The sequence below is a fragment of the Castor canadensis genome, chromosome 5 (assembly GCF_047511655.1).
Source record: "Castor canadensis chromosome 5, mCasCan1.hap1v2, whole genome shotgun sequence".
NCBI lineage: Eukaryota > Metazoa > Chordata > Mammalia > Rodentia > Castoridae > Castor > Castor canadensis.
Genome location: NC_133390.1, coordinates 92,167,855 through 92,184,517, shown reverse-complemented (window position 1 = coordinate 92,184,517; position 16,663 = coordinate 92,167,855). Strand labels below are relative to the sequence as shown.

The 16,663-nt window shown below is 34.5% G+C and overlaps 1 protein-coding gene across 17 annotated transcripts in view; it reads right to left on the bottom strand.

Moving 5' to 3' along the window:
• Positions 1-778: 778 nt before the first annotated feature.
• Positions 779-16,663, bottom strand: part of Tbl1xr1 (TBL1X/Y related 1) — a 151,143-nt gene continuing 135,258 nt past the window's right edge. For all 17 annotated transcript variants that reach the window (XM_074073731.1, XM_074073734.1, XM_020175702.2 and 14 more), the window contains 6 exons: positions 15,130-15,251; positions 14,918-14,992; positions 12,236-12,363; positions 11,344-11,509; positions 6,645-6,746; positions 779-5,601 (listed from right to left, as the gene is read on the bottom strand). In XM_074073731.1, coding sequence (XP_073929832.1) covers positions 5,575-5,601; positions 6,645-6,746; positions 11,344-11,509; positions 12,236-12,363; positions 14,918-14,992; positions 15,130-15,251 — 620 coding nt within the window. In that variant the 3' untranslated portion in view covers positions 779-5,574. The remainder of the gene's footprint in view (positions 5,602-6,644; positions 6,747-11,343; positions 11,510-12,235; positions 12,364-14,917; positions 14,993-15,129; positions 15,252-16,663) is intronic.

Below are 16,663 nucleotides of genomic sequence, written 5' to 3'. Positions count from 1 at the left end.
AGACCTAGACAAACCAAACAAAAACTGTGCTCAGAGAGTCTTAACAAAGTCTCTGAAGTAACTATAAAGGAACTGTGATTAATTAAATCTGGAAGAGGTGCCTAGTAGCTTTTCTCATTGTTATTAGGTTTGTAGTAACATAAGCAACTAGCTAAAGATGAAAATGATTAATTTATAATTAGTTTATCGGAAGGGAAAAATGTCATAAGGAAGCTGAACCTCTACCCTAAAAATCTTCAATACACACTCATTGTTTTGTATTCAACCGCATGCTTTAGCAAATAAATAAATCGGGTTTCTTTTAGTTTTATTATGTGAGATAATGTCCTTTAAATACATCATCAATTTTTGCTATCCCTTATCTGATTAGATGATCTATTATACTTTAATAAAAATAGAAAATAATTCCTTCAGTTTAAAAAATCTTATCTCCTGCAAGAAGTAGCAAAATAGCAAAAATTTTAATTTTATCTATGGGCTTACTTTTAACTATGTATCTTGGAAAACAATGTTTATGAAAACAGTGGTTTAGGTTCTGATGACAATTATTATTGTAACTGGTAACACCAGTGATGGAGAGAACAGACATGTTATATGTTATGAAGGCTAACTCAGAGCAAAAAGGTTTATTCTACAGTAGAACATGGGAGGAATAAAAAGCAATTAAAATGGAAATAAGAAATTGTAAACAAGAAATACCATCCCTTTCTCTTTGCTAGTAAACAATCTATACAAACTACATAGATATCAAAGATTTTATATATGTACACAGCCAACATAATATCAAAATATATTTTATTCTGGACCTCTTTCAGATCTGATTCAAATTACAGTTGTCAAAGCAATACAATGCAAAGGGAAACTGCAACAACAACAACAAAAAAAATGTGCCTAGAAAGGATAAAAGGGTCATTGGGGACAAATCATTGTGATGTAGAAACAAAATACATCAGAAGTGTAATTAACATGGTCCAGGACAGCATAGAACATCTATATCAGTCTTCCTTACACAATAATCATGAAAACTGAACAATAAAGTTCTTTAACATGTACAAAAACTGTCATGGGCTGGTTTACACTTTTACAACAGTTTTAAAGTTAACTGGATAACTAAAGAAATGATGCAGACATTTTAATCCAGTGCTATAGGTAGGCTCACAGAATTAGACCCAAAGGATTTGTAAAAATCAAACTGAAAACATTATAGCTACAAAGTCAGGAAAGAAGAAAATTACTTCTGTATTTAAAAGGATTACAGAGCTACAAAATGCAGTCTGTGTGTTTTTGTTTGTAATGAGATGGATAAGTACATCAGACTAGATATAACATGCAAAATGTTTTCTTGAACTTATCCAGAAATTCCAAAGAAAACATCATGAAACAGCTTACTAGAAAAGGAAAATATGCCCTAGTTATTCACCCTGCTTCAACACTGTCAACATAAAGGCAGAAATGAAGAATGCTATCAATACCTCAAACTACCAATAAGACATCAAATTTCTAAATCAGTGTATTAAAAAAGTGAACATTTACTTTTTTCTCTCTTCTACACTTAACTAGAATCATGTTTAAAAAAATTGATATTAAATGTGACACTTCAGAGCTACTACTGGAAGGAGTAATTCATAACTTCCCTACCCTCCTTCAACACCTGTTGATTCACAGAGGGGAGGGGATAGGAAGGGAACCAAAAACAAACAGAAAAAAAAACAACCAGGGTCTCTTTATAGGTTTGCTGCTATTCCCCAAAATGTTGGCATTTGCTGCCATGCCACAATGTTGGTCCAGTGAAAACAGAATTTCTGCGGAAACTGTCAACAGTAATTCACCATATGCAAGTACCATCCTTAATATGAGAAAATAAACACAGGTCTGTAGAAATGTACAATGTGTTTTAAAAAATGAAAATTGTCTTAAAAGAGTAAATAGCACTGCATTTGAGGTTTATTCCTACTTATCTAGTAAAACTTGTCATTTTTGCTTGCAGAGTGTGATCATTTGTGATTCCTTTAAATAGCAAAAATGCACAGTCCACTTTAGGCCTCTACTCATTAATAGTTTACATTACTCTTAACAAAATCATTCTACATAAACAGATAGCTGCTTAAAAATAGTACTCTCTCATTAAATCTAATTTGACAGAAAGAAGTTTAAGGAAAAAAGGAGTGCTTTATAAGTTAAGTGAAAAAAGTACAAATCTTTGGCCTTTCTCTTGACATTTTTATATGTCAAAAAGCAAAAAACCTTCATGTAATTCAATCTAGTGATTACTTTTTGCACCATAATTTTTTTTACACCACAAAAGGAGGCACTTTCAGTATCTGTAAAAGATGTTTAATCCTAAAACATACTTACCTAGAGAATAATTCATTAAAACAGAATTTGATACACTCTAAGACCTATTAGGAAATTATCAGTTACCACTTCTAATAGTCATTTGAAAGTCAGTGATATTACCTGATTAATTAATTATAGGATGTGGGGGTTAGAACAAATATGAGTACTTAAGAGATTTCCTATGTGGAAAAGGAAAAAAAAATATTCCTTTATGATGTTTAAGAGTGGCAGCTGCTCGCTCTTTATTCTACTTTAATCAATGAGTCTTCATTCAAGTTTTCCTTCCTATTTTTCCTTATGATTAAGTTTCTTACAGTAGCATATAAAACAATGATCTATAATGAATTCCATAGAAAAAAACTACTGGATTCAGTTATTTTCAAGAATAAGTTCTCAGGAAAAAAACAGGAAGAAAAACGAGTAAGAACCCCCAAACATGGAACTCTGCAGGCTGTGAAACTTGGTCTCTTGCAATCATGTTACTGCTCGGTAACAGACGATCTTGTTTTTGTCCATTGGAACAGCATGGTGGCACATCAGCAGGCAATGATGTCGAGAACAGCAGCAAAAACAAACAACTGTACGCTCATGAAAACCCAGCCTACGAAACGGATACCTTTCAGAGGAATTTATACTTAAAAGACCCAAGACTTCAGGATAATAAAGCTCTGCATTTATACTCTTTTATATGACCTATTGTGGCTATTATGCTTAAGTAAAATAGCTAAAGAATTTAAAAGAATAAAAAAAAAGAAAAGAAAAAAATGACTATAAAAAGGTAGCTGTCTATTTTGGCAGCTATATTGCAGAATTTCTTGACTATCTTTTAAATCAGCTGGGAAAAAAGTCAATTAGGCTGTATGCAAATGAATAAATTGTCCATATCAAAATACAAAAGTACTATCAATAATCACCTCTGACTTTCAGATTTAAATTCAGTGCAATTGACGAATGCATCGCTAAAGGAAAATGCAGCTTAAACATACTCAAAACATTTGTGTCTATTCCTGGGAGCACATTTAAAAATTATTGCACAGATTTTTTATTTTTATTTATTTTTTAAACAATGACAGAGGTCAAACACAGATGTGGACCTCTAGCAGTAAAAGCAGAATTTCAAGTGCCAGATACTCAGCATATTAGGTTTCCTACGTAAGTCACAGGGTAGTAAGTCCTAACATCGCTAATGTGATCCAAAAACCCTAAAAACAGCTGGCACAAAACCATCATGAATGACTGCCTCTCTGGATGTAAATTTTTAAAAATATCATTACAGTATCATAGTCCCCACTAATAGCAACTAGGGTACATTTAACAAGGTATAGTAAAATTACGTGTATTTATTCTTTTTACCAATAGCAAATGCTACCCCACCTTAGTAAAACCAAGACTTGCTTCAATCAATGCTGTTTTGTAAAAATAGCAAAACAACAAATGCTGAAAATCAAAGCATCACCAATTGGATTTAAATCAGTTTCTAACTAAATTTAGAATGCAGATTAAAAATTTTAGCAGTAAAAGCCTCAAAAAATTAGTGATGGAAATAGCATTATAAATTTGCTAAGCTTGATAAATAATAAACATTTCCTTAATTAAAATTTTAAGATAAAAATTTGACAACTATTCCCTTCAAAATTGACACTCGTGGATTCTTATGTTGAGCCTGACAAATCCTGGTAATCACACACATAAACATGGTCTCATGCTAACATTTGTACATTTTACTTTTAATTGCATGAGCACAAGAGGAGATCTGATTTGATACCTGCATCTTTTAAGAAAATACTTGATATAAACAGTAAAAGACAGGATATAGTAGTGATTTCTGGAAAAAAAAAATAGCAGCGTACATCTATCTATATTTGAAAAAAATGTAGTCACAAGTACCACAAATGCAGAATCAGAGCAGCAGGGAGGTTAGTGCAATTACATTTTTTTTTAAATTCTGAATCACTGCTATCTAAAAACACCTTGAAGCAAGTCTTTTGTCTTAAAGTTTGTTTCTTAAACTAAGGTAGCAAACATTTTGCCATGTAATGGCAGTATTATATGCTGTTATCTTGCTTTGCATAAAGAAAAATAACATGAGAGATTTTTAATACTGGAGTTTGGTTACATTACAAATTTCAGCTTCTATACAGAATGATGGACACTTTGAGAAGCTAATCCTTATCCAGAAACATTTTAATCTCTTTAAAAAACAAAGCAAAACAAATAAACAACAAAAAAAGCCCAAAACTACTTTGCTCCTTTACACAATAGTGCACATTATAACCATAATTTAGTTATGGCTACAAAACATCAAAAGATTTTTTTGTGAATCCTCAATAAGGTATTTAAAAAAAACAGAAAAACCATTTTGTGCCCTTCTAGTCTTTAATTGGCAGAAATATGTCCCAAAAAGAAACTACTGTATTTAAGCCACATCACCAAAACAGAAAGGAAAAAGAAAAACCCCAGAAAACAACAAAACAGAGCATAATACCCTTTTTACTGATGTGTCTTACAGATTGACATGACCAAAGTCATATGTTTTCACTTAATTCCCAATGCCTCCTTCCACAATATGCACCAATTGAATATATGCTCTGGGAGCCATAAAATGTACCAAACATCTACCTCTTCAAAAGAATACTTTAAAATATTTTAAAGATTTTTTTTGTTGTTTAAAAGGTGAAAAAAAATATAAACAAGAAACTGATTCACTCCCTTACTTCATGCATCCGTAATCTTAACCAAAAACAAAATTTAAAAGCAAGAACAAACTACTGCTGCAAATTTTTGTAAGTCCATTTTCTCTATACATACAAACTGCTCACTACTGAAGGGGGGGACAAAAAAAGAAAGAAAGAATATAATCCATGGTGTCTGCTGATTCAAAGGGGAGAAACAAGGCTGTCATTAGTATCCAAAAACTGGTACATGTGTGGTCTGCTTTTATAACGTATATTTCTTTCTCTCTTCTGGTTTTCATATCCAAAACTTCTAAATACTATTTTAGGGGCACAGCAGATTAGATTCCAGCACTTGGTGAACAGAATTCACAAGCTGTGACAAAACTCTGTTATCTTCAGGGTGCAATTTTGTTTATATACATTGTATGTATATATTTCTCTTAGATTTGGCTGTAGTGGACTGGCCATGGTTCAAGTGGGACTATAGCAGTACATGGGTCAGGGACAGTCATTTTGGCTATGTACACATTCATAGTCGGTCCATGGCTTCCAACTAGTAGCGCTATTTCCGAAGGTCTAATACACAAACCTGTAAGAAATGAAAATAATCAACCAGTGAATTCAGAACTTTATTGTACATTTTGAGATTAACTTTCCAATACTACAATTTGGAATTTGTTTCTTAGTTTTAAGTTCATAAAACCAGAGAAGCATAATCATGGAAATGTGTACTTAACTAACAGAAGTCAGACAGATGATTTAAAGTTTTTTGTTGTTTTGTGTGGGTGTGTGCGCGCGTGGTACTAGGGCTTGAACTCAGGGCCTTCACCTTGAGCCACTCCAATTTTTTGTAGTAAGGTTTTATGAGATAGGGTCTCTCAAACTATTTCCTAGAGCTGTCTTCGAACCATGATCCTCCTGATCTCTGCCTCCTGAGTAACTAATATTACAGGTGTGAGCCACCAGCGCCCAGAATAAAGTTGATGAAGGAAATAACCATGAGGTAATATGATATAGCTGGGATTTTTAGGAATTTCTCTCTTAATTAAAAGCATGGAGGCAATGCACAAAATAGACCATTTCCTATTTCTAATGAAAGATACCACATTATATTAAGGCATAGCTTCAGTAAACGTAATGGCAATACCACTTTTGTTTTCATTTTGTTTCTAGAGCTCTGGAAGTTATTACTGGTATTCTGTAAAGAACAGACCAACCTCACCCTGAAAATCTGTCCGTTTCACATATTCCTCAATGCAGGAATCTCCTTGCCCTAAGCCATTAACACTCTTCTACAAGGACAAGATAGATAAAGGCATTAAAAATTCAACTCCCTCTCAGTGATCCTCTGCTACACTTAATTTCACTAATTAAGATTTACATAAAAAATAGCTTCATTACTTGATTATGAACACACTACTTTGGCAAAGATAGCCTAAATTTCATTTATATTATTTGAATGCAATGAACATGAGAAGTACACAGACTCTACGATGTGGTGGGGAAGGGATCAATACTTCATCTTTAAATGTATTTCCCAAAGAACATTTTTGTAGTGATTACCAAAATAAGTCACATTCCAGTGTGCCCAAAGACCCCTTTTTTGAAAACACTTTATTTTACTATACTTACAGAACCATCTGATGCACTGGCTCCAACTTTGTCTCCTGCTGCATTCCAGCAAACTTCAAAAATTCCACCTGTTCCCCTATAGCTGTGAACTAGAGCACCTGTCTAAAAAAAAAATGAGAGAGAATATTAAAAACTCATTATTACAAATCCAAATTAAGTAAAATATATATAACATTGCGTTATTTCTAACAATTAGAGGTAGGACTTAGCTTCAAATCAAAATAATTACAAGTTGGAAATGCCAGAAATATGATGCAATGATTCTTTTATTAAAGGCTATCATCAGACTACTCTGAAAAGAGCACACAAACACAGTTTTTTTGGTGTGGCCCATTTTTGGCTAAGGCATCTTTGGCTTCTTTGACAAAACTAACAGAAACAGGTAAACATTCAGGGCATGACATGAAATGAATTTATGTTATTACTGAAGGATGTGTGAGTTTGCCAACATGTTCAGAAACAAAACTGATTCAGAATTTCTTGCCAAATTATTACAAAGAGGAATTATAACAAACTAATAAAGACAAGTCCAGTGTAAGTCTGCTTGTGATGTATTTACTGAGTAGTTGTAAGCCAGGAGAGGACACAGGTCAAGACAGTCAATAGAGACTAAAAGAATATAAAACATATACATTACTCTTGAATCATGCTGTAAGTTTTATAAAGTACAAAAAAAAGCACTAACAATTTCATCATTAATGTAGCTGAATCCTAAGTATGGATTAACAGATCTTAAGTATGGATTAATAATGTAAATGAATTATTTTATTCCTTTAGCAATGAGAACAAAAATGATTCACCTGGTCCCCCTTTTCATTGCTGCCTGGCTGACATGAAAGACCAACACCTCTGAAACCACAGCAACAATAAATCTTTCCCCTTTTAAGTTGCTCAGGCATTTTGGTCACAAGCAACTGAAACTAATACAGAAAACTGGTACCAGAAAAATGGATCATTGTTGTGACCAAACCTGACCAGGTGGTTCAGATGCCTTTGAAACTGGCTTGTAGGAGGAATCTGGAAGAGTTCTGGAGATGTGGACTACTGAAGGCCTACGATACTGTAAGCAGAGATTAAGGGGTGATTTTGGTGGACATTCAGAAGAGCAGAACACTGATACGAATGTGAGCAACAAATATTGTGCTCATGAGGTTTTAGATGGAAATGAGAGCTCTACTGGGTATTCGACTAGAAGCCATCTGTTACACTGTGGCAAAGGATTTATCTACATTTTGTTCATGTTCAGAAACTTTACTGAGGCTGAGTTTAAAGGTGATGGAATAATTAATTAGGTGGTGGAAATTTCAAGATAGCACAGCATTCAGGTTATGGCATCGTTATTGCTGGCTAGCTTTGTTAGATTTACAGTGATTAACTGGGAGCAAAAATCAGAGAAAAAGGATTTGAAAAAAATGGTCAAAGAGAACAGAAGCCAAGCACTTTGCACTGGGATGATAGGAAAGATGCCTGAGGGCATCTAAAAAAACTGGATAGACCTCATCCATCACAGGATCCAGGGTAAAAACTTGTACTCATTTGAAAGACTTTCCTTGGAGAAGGGTAAGTGGCGGTGTGCTCTGCTGCACAAAGCAGCTAGGGAAGCATTTTCCTGGACTCACTGGCACAAGTACTCAGATCACTGCAGCCAGACCTGGGTGCCCATCCAGGTTTTGCAGATGTGTAGCATTCAAGAACTCCAGGATCATGGATGCTCCCACTGATTTCAAAGGAAGGCCTGGCAATATGTGGCAGGGTCAAGATCCTTACAGGCAGCCCTGAAGGGTGATGCATGAAGCCTAAGATGTGGTGGAGACCCTAAGGATATGAAACATCTGCTGAGAGAAGTTGCAGAAAAGGAACAGAGCCAGCCTGAGAGACATGCTAGGTGAGGTACAGCTAGAAGATCATAAGGGCAGGGCCACCAAGCTCACTGGAGTTCACATCACTACATCTTATATCCTGGATGTCAGACAGATTTATAGGATTTAGTGTTTTCCCTGCTAGGTCTCACTCTTGCTTTGGTCCCAATTCCTCCTTTCTATGCTCCTATTTCTCCCTTTGGGAATAATAAGGTTTACTCTGTGCCATGGCATACTGGCAGTATGTGACTGGTTTTTAGACTTGTCACAGGGGCTGACAGATAAAAGAGCCTATCGTGAATCTCAGAGCAAACTTCAACCTTGGGCTTTTGAACAATGTTGGAACTATTAAAACTTTGAGGATTCTTAGAGATGGCCTGAATGCAGTTTGTATTATGAGATGGCCATGAACCTTTCAGGATGAAATGTTATCATCTGAATATGAGCAATATTCTATTGCTGTATAACTGTATAACAATAATTATATATGATACAAAGGATCGTTATTTTCCACTAGCACTTAAAAGTTCAATAGCCAAATTTCATTGAAATTGATTTTGTCGTAATAGACAAAATGAGTGTCTGAAAATGTTCCAACATAAGCAATAACAAGTAAAAAGAACATATTTTAAAAGATGCCATTCATAGAAACATAAAAAGCACCTCAGAATAAATTAAAAGAGGATAAGATCTTCTTTATAGAGAGAAATTATAAAATTTCACAAGAGTAAAACAGTAATGGAGATAGCATATTTATGGGTAATAAAACTCAAATAATAGCAACTGCCTCCAATTTTACCTATAAATTCAAGGCAGTCAAACTCAAATTAAATGCTTTGTTTTGGAGATATTGAAGACTAAAGCACCAACAACAGAAACACAATTTTGAGTAACAGGGAGAAGAGTTATTATATGCTCTAGATTCAGGTATATGTAAATGTACAGACTGCATCAATGAAATAAAAGATTCTATAAACCAGCCACACTCTTGGTTTATGAACTTGCTATGTACGAAAATAGTAAGGAACAAGGAATGATGTTGACACAACTGACTAGCTATATGGAAAGATAAAACTGATGTCACAGACATAATCAATACCACAAAAGTTAAAAACATAAAAAACAAAGCTTAAATACTTTATGGAAAAAAACTGCAACCTCAGTGACATCTAAAAAAGGAAGAATGTATTAAACTATGAAAAGCACCAATAAAAAATAATGACTGGAGAGCTGGGGGGCAGGGCTCACCCGGTAGAGCACCTGCCTAGCAAGCACAAGGCCTGAGTTCAAACCCCAGTACTGCCAAAATTTAAAAAATAAAGGTCTGTAAATCTGAATACTGATATTGAAAACTATGATAAATATACCATGAAGAAAATGAAAAGACATGAAACTAGGAGACCACTATAAATCCGTATGACCAAGACAGATCATTATCCAGAATACATAAAGAACACCAACTGATCAATATTAAAAAGAAAAAAAAGAGAAAACAACAGAAAATGGGTATAGGAGAAGTATACTGTGAGTACATCTATTCTATTTGAACTATCTGTTCAAATAAGAAAAGCCTACAATTCAGAGAGCTTATTTCTCTAGTTATAAAAGTTACTAGACATCAAAAGAAAAGTAGGAAATCAGAATGCACAGAAAAATTAATGTGAATCATCAAAGAGGATTCTTAACCTCATTCATAAGAAAAAGATACGTTAAAAGCTACACTAAAGCTGGGCGCTGTGGCGCGCGCCTGTAATCCCAGCTTCCTGGGAGGCTAAGATCGGCGGATCATGGGTGTTCGGGACTACGGTGTTGTGTGAAGTGGGCGTCCGCACCGGGCCTGGCACCAACATGGGGTTACCAGGGGAGCCCGGGGGTACCAGGTTGTCTAAGGAGGGGGGGACCCAGCCCAGGCTGGACACGGAGCAGGTCAAAAGCTACACTAAAATATCTTTCACCTATAAGTTGGACCATGGCACATCTTCTCCAATATTGCCAGTGAAAGTGTAAAATACAAGAATCACAATGACTTTATTGAAGGAAAAAACTTTGTGACAATAAAAGATAAACTAACAAAAAATTACTACCTGTAAGAGATAAAACCAAAAATATGAGCAAAACTTTTCAGTGTTTACATTTACATAAAAATGTTTGGGTCTTTTCTGAACCATATGAATGTTTAAACTTAATAAAAAATACTTTTAAACGATCTGTATAAATTAACTTGTGAAATTAACTATGGTGGAGATCAACAACAAAAAGGGACATGGCCTACAAGACCGCAAAGATCAATCAAGAGGGATAAGTACAGCAACTGCTAGTAAAGAAACATAATAAATGGAGCATTAAAACTAAAACACTGGAAAGATGTCTTAAAAAGTGAAAGCATGTGGATGCTTTCTCTACTTTTCGGAGAGGAGTGTCCCTGAAAAGGTAGTATAAGTTTATTTGTGATAAATATTGCATAAAGCTCTAAAATCTTGTCCTTTAATACATTTTTTATTGTTAATACACAGCTCCTTCAAAGATAATCCTTTTAGGAAAAAAAATGTCATTTATCTAAATAAATTCATTGTAAACTTTCACATTTATCTCTACAATACTGTTAAACAAATAATAAAATAAGCCATTTAAAGCCATTCTAAATTCTTTTCTATGCATGAAAAAGTAATTTCTATCATTTTTATTTAGCTGTAAGATCCGCTCCCCCAAAACAATCTCTTATGTTTTTAAAACTAAGAATTAAAATAATGCCACAAGAAAACTAAAAAAGAAAAATTCTATAGGCAAATGCTTATAAAAACTATAAGCTGTACTTGAGCATTTAAGTAACTTAGACATACCTGTGTGTTCCAGATGTGTACACATTTGTCAAAAGAACCACTTGCCAGATACCTGCCATCAGGACTGAAAGCTACACTGTACACAGGCTCTTGGTGTTTTGTCAGAGTATGGATGCAAATCCCTCGGTCTACATCCCATAACCTAACAGTCGAATCGAAGGATGCACTGAAAAGGAAGAGGAAAAAATGATTATATAAGTAATAAAATACTCGCTCAGCCTTGCCCCAAACTCCCATATTCTACCACTCTTAAAAAACTATCTATAAATTCTTCATGAGAAGCACACTAGACTGTTAAGATCAAAGTATTCTGGAAACTGAAAGTTAATTAAGAGAAAAGAGTGGATTTAAGGCATCTCCAGGTCCCTGACTTGGAAAGTGTAAGTGTGTTAATTTACCGCATTCTTTGTTTTAAATAGTCTTTTTTACTGATCTACAGTTTTGAACACCAGATTGACCTGATTTAAAAATTCACCTTTTCATTAAAGATGCTAATGAAATTTAATTATCCTAGGCCTCAATTATTTTTTTAATTCTTATTGTTTTTGCAACAGTGTTTCACTATATAACCCAGGCTGGCCTCAAACTTGGGGCCCTCCTGTCTGGCTCCCAAGTGCTGGAGTTACAGATACATGCCAACGTGCCTGGCCTCAATACTTGGGTTTTAATTAACATTTGACATCATTAGTCAATATGTGATTATCTGCAGATACTAAAAACTATAAAGACCTGAAACACTACTGATAAAATCCCATGTTTAAAGATTTCCATTAAAAATAAATTCCTTACAAGATACACTTCATTTTATGGAACCTTCCCTAATTTTCTGTCATATTTATTGGAAGTTTTATTTATAGAGGTCATAAAAGGAAGGGTAAAACAGGAATCTCACCTTGCTAACATAAGGTTGGCATTTGGGTTATTTGTCCCTGGTCCTGTTGGACTCCATTTAATAGTATAAATTTCTTTATTGTGTGCTTGCAAATCATGGACACAATTATCTTGTTTCATACTCCATATCTAAACAGAAAGAAAAGAAAAAAATACATAATTTTCCCATACAATGGGTACATTTACAATATCATCTTTCCTACCTATAGAAAATAACAGTTTTATGTTCTTTAAAAATATTCCTAATTGTGAGGCTTTAAAGGCCTAATTAACTGTAGCTGTTTTAAGATTAATAGTACAATATCAATATTCCTTGGGCTTGGAGTGTAGCTCAGCAGTGGAGCATTAACCTAACATGCATGATGCCCTGGGTTCAAACTCTAAAACCAAACATACGCAACATTCTCTGAATAATGATCATAAAGTGATGAATGCACAGTTTTTACACTGTCTGTTAAATAAAAGACCTACATTATAAACTGTTCTTATAATTTAGGATCAGGAGAATTTTGTAACGGAAAAGTGAAAATAAAGAAGCAATTTACAAATAATATGAGGATTAACATAAAACAAACTATGAAAACATATAATTGAAGTTAAAATGTTAATTAAGTACAGAGTAAGTTTTAACTAAGATGAAAATATGACCATGTATATAGGTGTTTTAATGGGTACTATTTTTAAACAAAAATCTGTATCAAGAGTACTTGTGGCAAATAGCCAATAGAGAAACTGGGGAGGGTGACGTAATTTTGCCAAACACAAACACATAGCAACCCCAACAACCAACAAAGAAACAAAATGGCTGGAATTCACACTTCTATAATGCATCTAATAACAGACAATCTAACAATGTTTTAGTGTTTTTGTAGCTTAGGTATTTATAAACCAGTGTAAATAAACCCAAACAACATGTTTTTAAGAATTTATTTCATTAGACCTTTCAACAGCATGATACAATGGTAACTTTCATCCCTTGAAATATTCCTCTCTACATAATCTCTTGATATAGTAATCCTTCAAAGACTTTGAGATTTATCTTATCCCTGTTTTTCAGAAAATTGTTCCATTATATATCAGCCACATTATTTCTACTTTAAAATCCTGTATAACCTTTACTTATTCTTAGGATGAAGAAAGGCTCTAATTGTAGAGCCTGGGATTTCTAGTTCCAACCTCTCAAGTTGCAACTCAATCCATAATACAAAGCTCTCTGGACAATGGCCCCTTTTCGCTTTCTCATATGTGCCATATGCTATTCCAGAAGACTTTTTCATTTTATAAGCATTAATGTATGTGCATGCAAGGAAAACCCAAAGGTAAAAAACATTAAGAACAGCATTTTTACTAGTAATGTTTGTAAGGGAGCCCACACTTGAACACAACACAGCAGATACTTAAAGGGGGGAGGGGGAAGTCACAGACTACATTTAGTCTGTTCATATTAAAAGGAAAAACAATTTCTCCCCAGGATTATCTTATCTATAAGGGTCGTCATGTCTGTAGTTACCCATATTGCAAAGTCATAGATATAAATGTTTTTAGTAGAGTTAGGTGTTGCAGGAGAGAGCTTAGGGCTCCAATCATTTTGTAGATTAGTACTAGGTAATTCTTTACCTCACAATTCTTTTTCCCCCTAACAAAATCCTTTTGATATACTTATGTTTATATGAAAGTTATCAAGTTTTGCTTAGAGTTACACATGAAAAAAATCTACGTTGAGGTATGGATATTGGCATGTTCACTAGACTAAACTCACTTAGTAACTATGAGGTTCTCCGCTACATATGTTTCCCAGGAAAGGTGTTACATTCATACCAAGGTACAATCAAATTAATACAACTCACAGAATTCTAATCAAGTTCACAAATACTTCAAAGATCTTGAGTATTTATTGGTTAAACCATTGCACATACAAATAAATTTTAATTGCACCAACATATGACTTCCTAATGTTGAAGACAATTTATAACATCACATTTTTTACATCTGTGACAGTTAATTTTCTGTGTCGACTTGACTGAGTTGTGGGATAGCCAGATATTTCCTAAACACTGCTTATGAGAGTTTCTGAATGAGAAACAAATAAAGCAGAGTGCCCTCCCCTTAGGGATCCAGATCTAGTGAGGACCTCAATGAAACAGAAAGGCAGGGAAAGTCCCAATTCTCTTCTCCAGCTTCACTGCTGAGCTGGAATACTGGTCCATCTGCCCTTGGATTAGGACTTACACAACTGGTACTGACACTCTGATTCTTGGGCCTTAACACCAGCTTTATCTGGGTCTCAGTTTGTAGGCAACAAGACAGTGGAACTGCTTAGTTTCTATAATTGTGTGCATAGACTCCTCACGAGTCTCTTCTAGATTAATTCCCTCCCCTCCCATACAGTAAGTCCCTCCTTCTCCCACCTTCTCTATTGATTCTATTTCTCTGGAGAACTGTGACTAATACAGTATGGTAATTCATATTATACTGCCATTCTTTTAATAGAATTTACTCTATTCAAGTCTTTTTACGTATTTCAGAAAATATAAACAAAAAATGAATAATCATTAAAAGTCCAAGCAAGTCTTTATTCAGGCTTAAACATTCATTGTAAGAGTGGTATTCTAAATGGTCTTAAAAAGGCCAGAGTGGGACATGCCTCCCCCACCCCCAATTGTCTTCCCACGAACTGAATTACCTTTAAAGTCATGTCATCAGAACAGGAAGCCAAAAGATTGCCGGTTGGGTCCCATTTGATAGCATTTACTTCATTCTAAAAATAACAGTAAATATTCATATTTTCATTGCATAGACTGGGTTGCTATTTGATATTAAGTATACATACTTCACAACTATTCCAAAACATTACTTGTTCATAATAATTTTAAAGTGGTAGGAAAGGTATCTTACCGTATGCCCCTGGAATGTTTTAATAGGTCTGTCTTGTCCTAATTTGCAGACATGAATGCACATATCTGTACTACAAGAAGCAAAGGTGTTGTTGCTCTGCCAGTCAACATCCAATGCTGGTGCTGAAAAGGAGCAAAGGTTAGGTTTGTATTTACTCCATATGTGTTGAAATCCAAGATCTTTGGCTTTGAACTGTGGTTGGACATTTAAGCATACTAAATGGCATTTAAATACTTTATATACTTTTTAAGATACTAAGAAAAACTTTTTTAAAAAGCCATCTAAATATTACAAATGCCAATAAATAATTATCTCTGTGTAAGACAGAGTCTAACACAAAAAATTTACTCTATAAATTACAACTGAATATTGGGTTCTCTTTAGTAAAATTATAAAATCAAACATGGTATCATTCCTTTTCTTTCTAAAATTCCTTGAGTGTTCAATTGACAAGAAGCATTGGTTCTCTGTCCACTGCCCAATTTTAGACCTAAGCAAGTAATTTAACTTCTCATGGTAACTCATCAAAAACAAAACAAAAAAAACAGGGCCATGTACCAAAAGCTCACACCTGCAATCCTAACTACTGGGGAACAGAGATCAGGAGGATTAGGGTTCGAAGACAGTCCAAAGAAATGTTGTGCAAGACCCTATCACAAAAATACTCAACAACAAAAAGGGGCTGGCTGAGTGGCTCAACTGGTAGAATGCCTGCATAGTGAGCATGAGGCCCTGAGTTCAAACCCCAGTACTACCAAAAAAATAAAATAAAATTTCAAAAATAGAGGGGTAACATGCCACTTCTAAGCTTTATATCCAATGATGTTGAGAAGATCAAGTAAGCTAATGTATGTAGAAATAAGTAAATTACAAGTCAGACACAGTTATATAAATCAGTATCATCCCTATTATCTACTACTCACCTGATAAATGGAATACTGCATACAATTAGCAAGCATATTTTCTTCTAAGCACTTCTTGTTAAATACCTCTTAAAAATCACTGAATTTAAAACCTCAAAAACTCCAAAGTTGACTGACATTTAATACAGTCTGATTTTAGCTCTGATATGATTAAACTTTCTCTGCTTTCCTTTTCCCTCACTGCAAGATGCAAAGGCCCTCTGCAATATGCAACACAGATCAAGGTAATGAGAGCAATGAACTGGGTTAAGCAACAGGAGCATACAAAGAACAATGGCTTTAAAGCATACGATGGCACATGAGCTAAGAATGGCCTTCACATTTCACTTAGCTGAGGCAAGGGACAGCAAGAGAAGAAATTTAATGTGAGAAATGGCACGAAATTTAAACTTCAGTGTCCATAAATTAAAGTTTTGCTGAAGCCCAGCCAAGCTCAATAGATGATGCATTTCTATGGCTGCTTTTGCACCACAAGGGCAGACAGAGCTCACTAGTTCCAACACAGATACCATGGCTTACAAAACCTAAAATGGTTACTTTCTGTACCTTTTAAGCTTCTCAACCCCATTCAGAGGAAAAACTACAGACACAGAGAAAACAAGAGGGTTAAA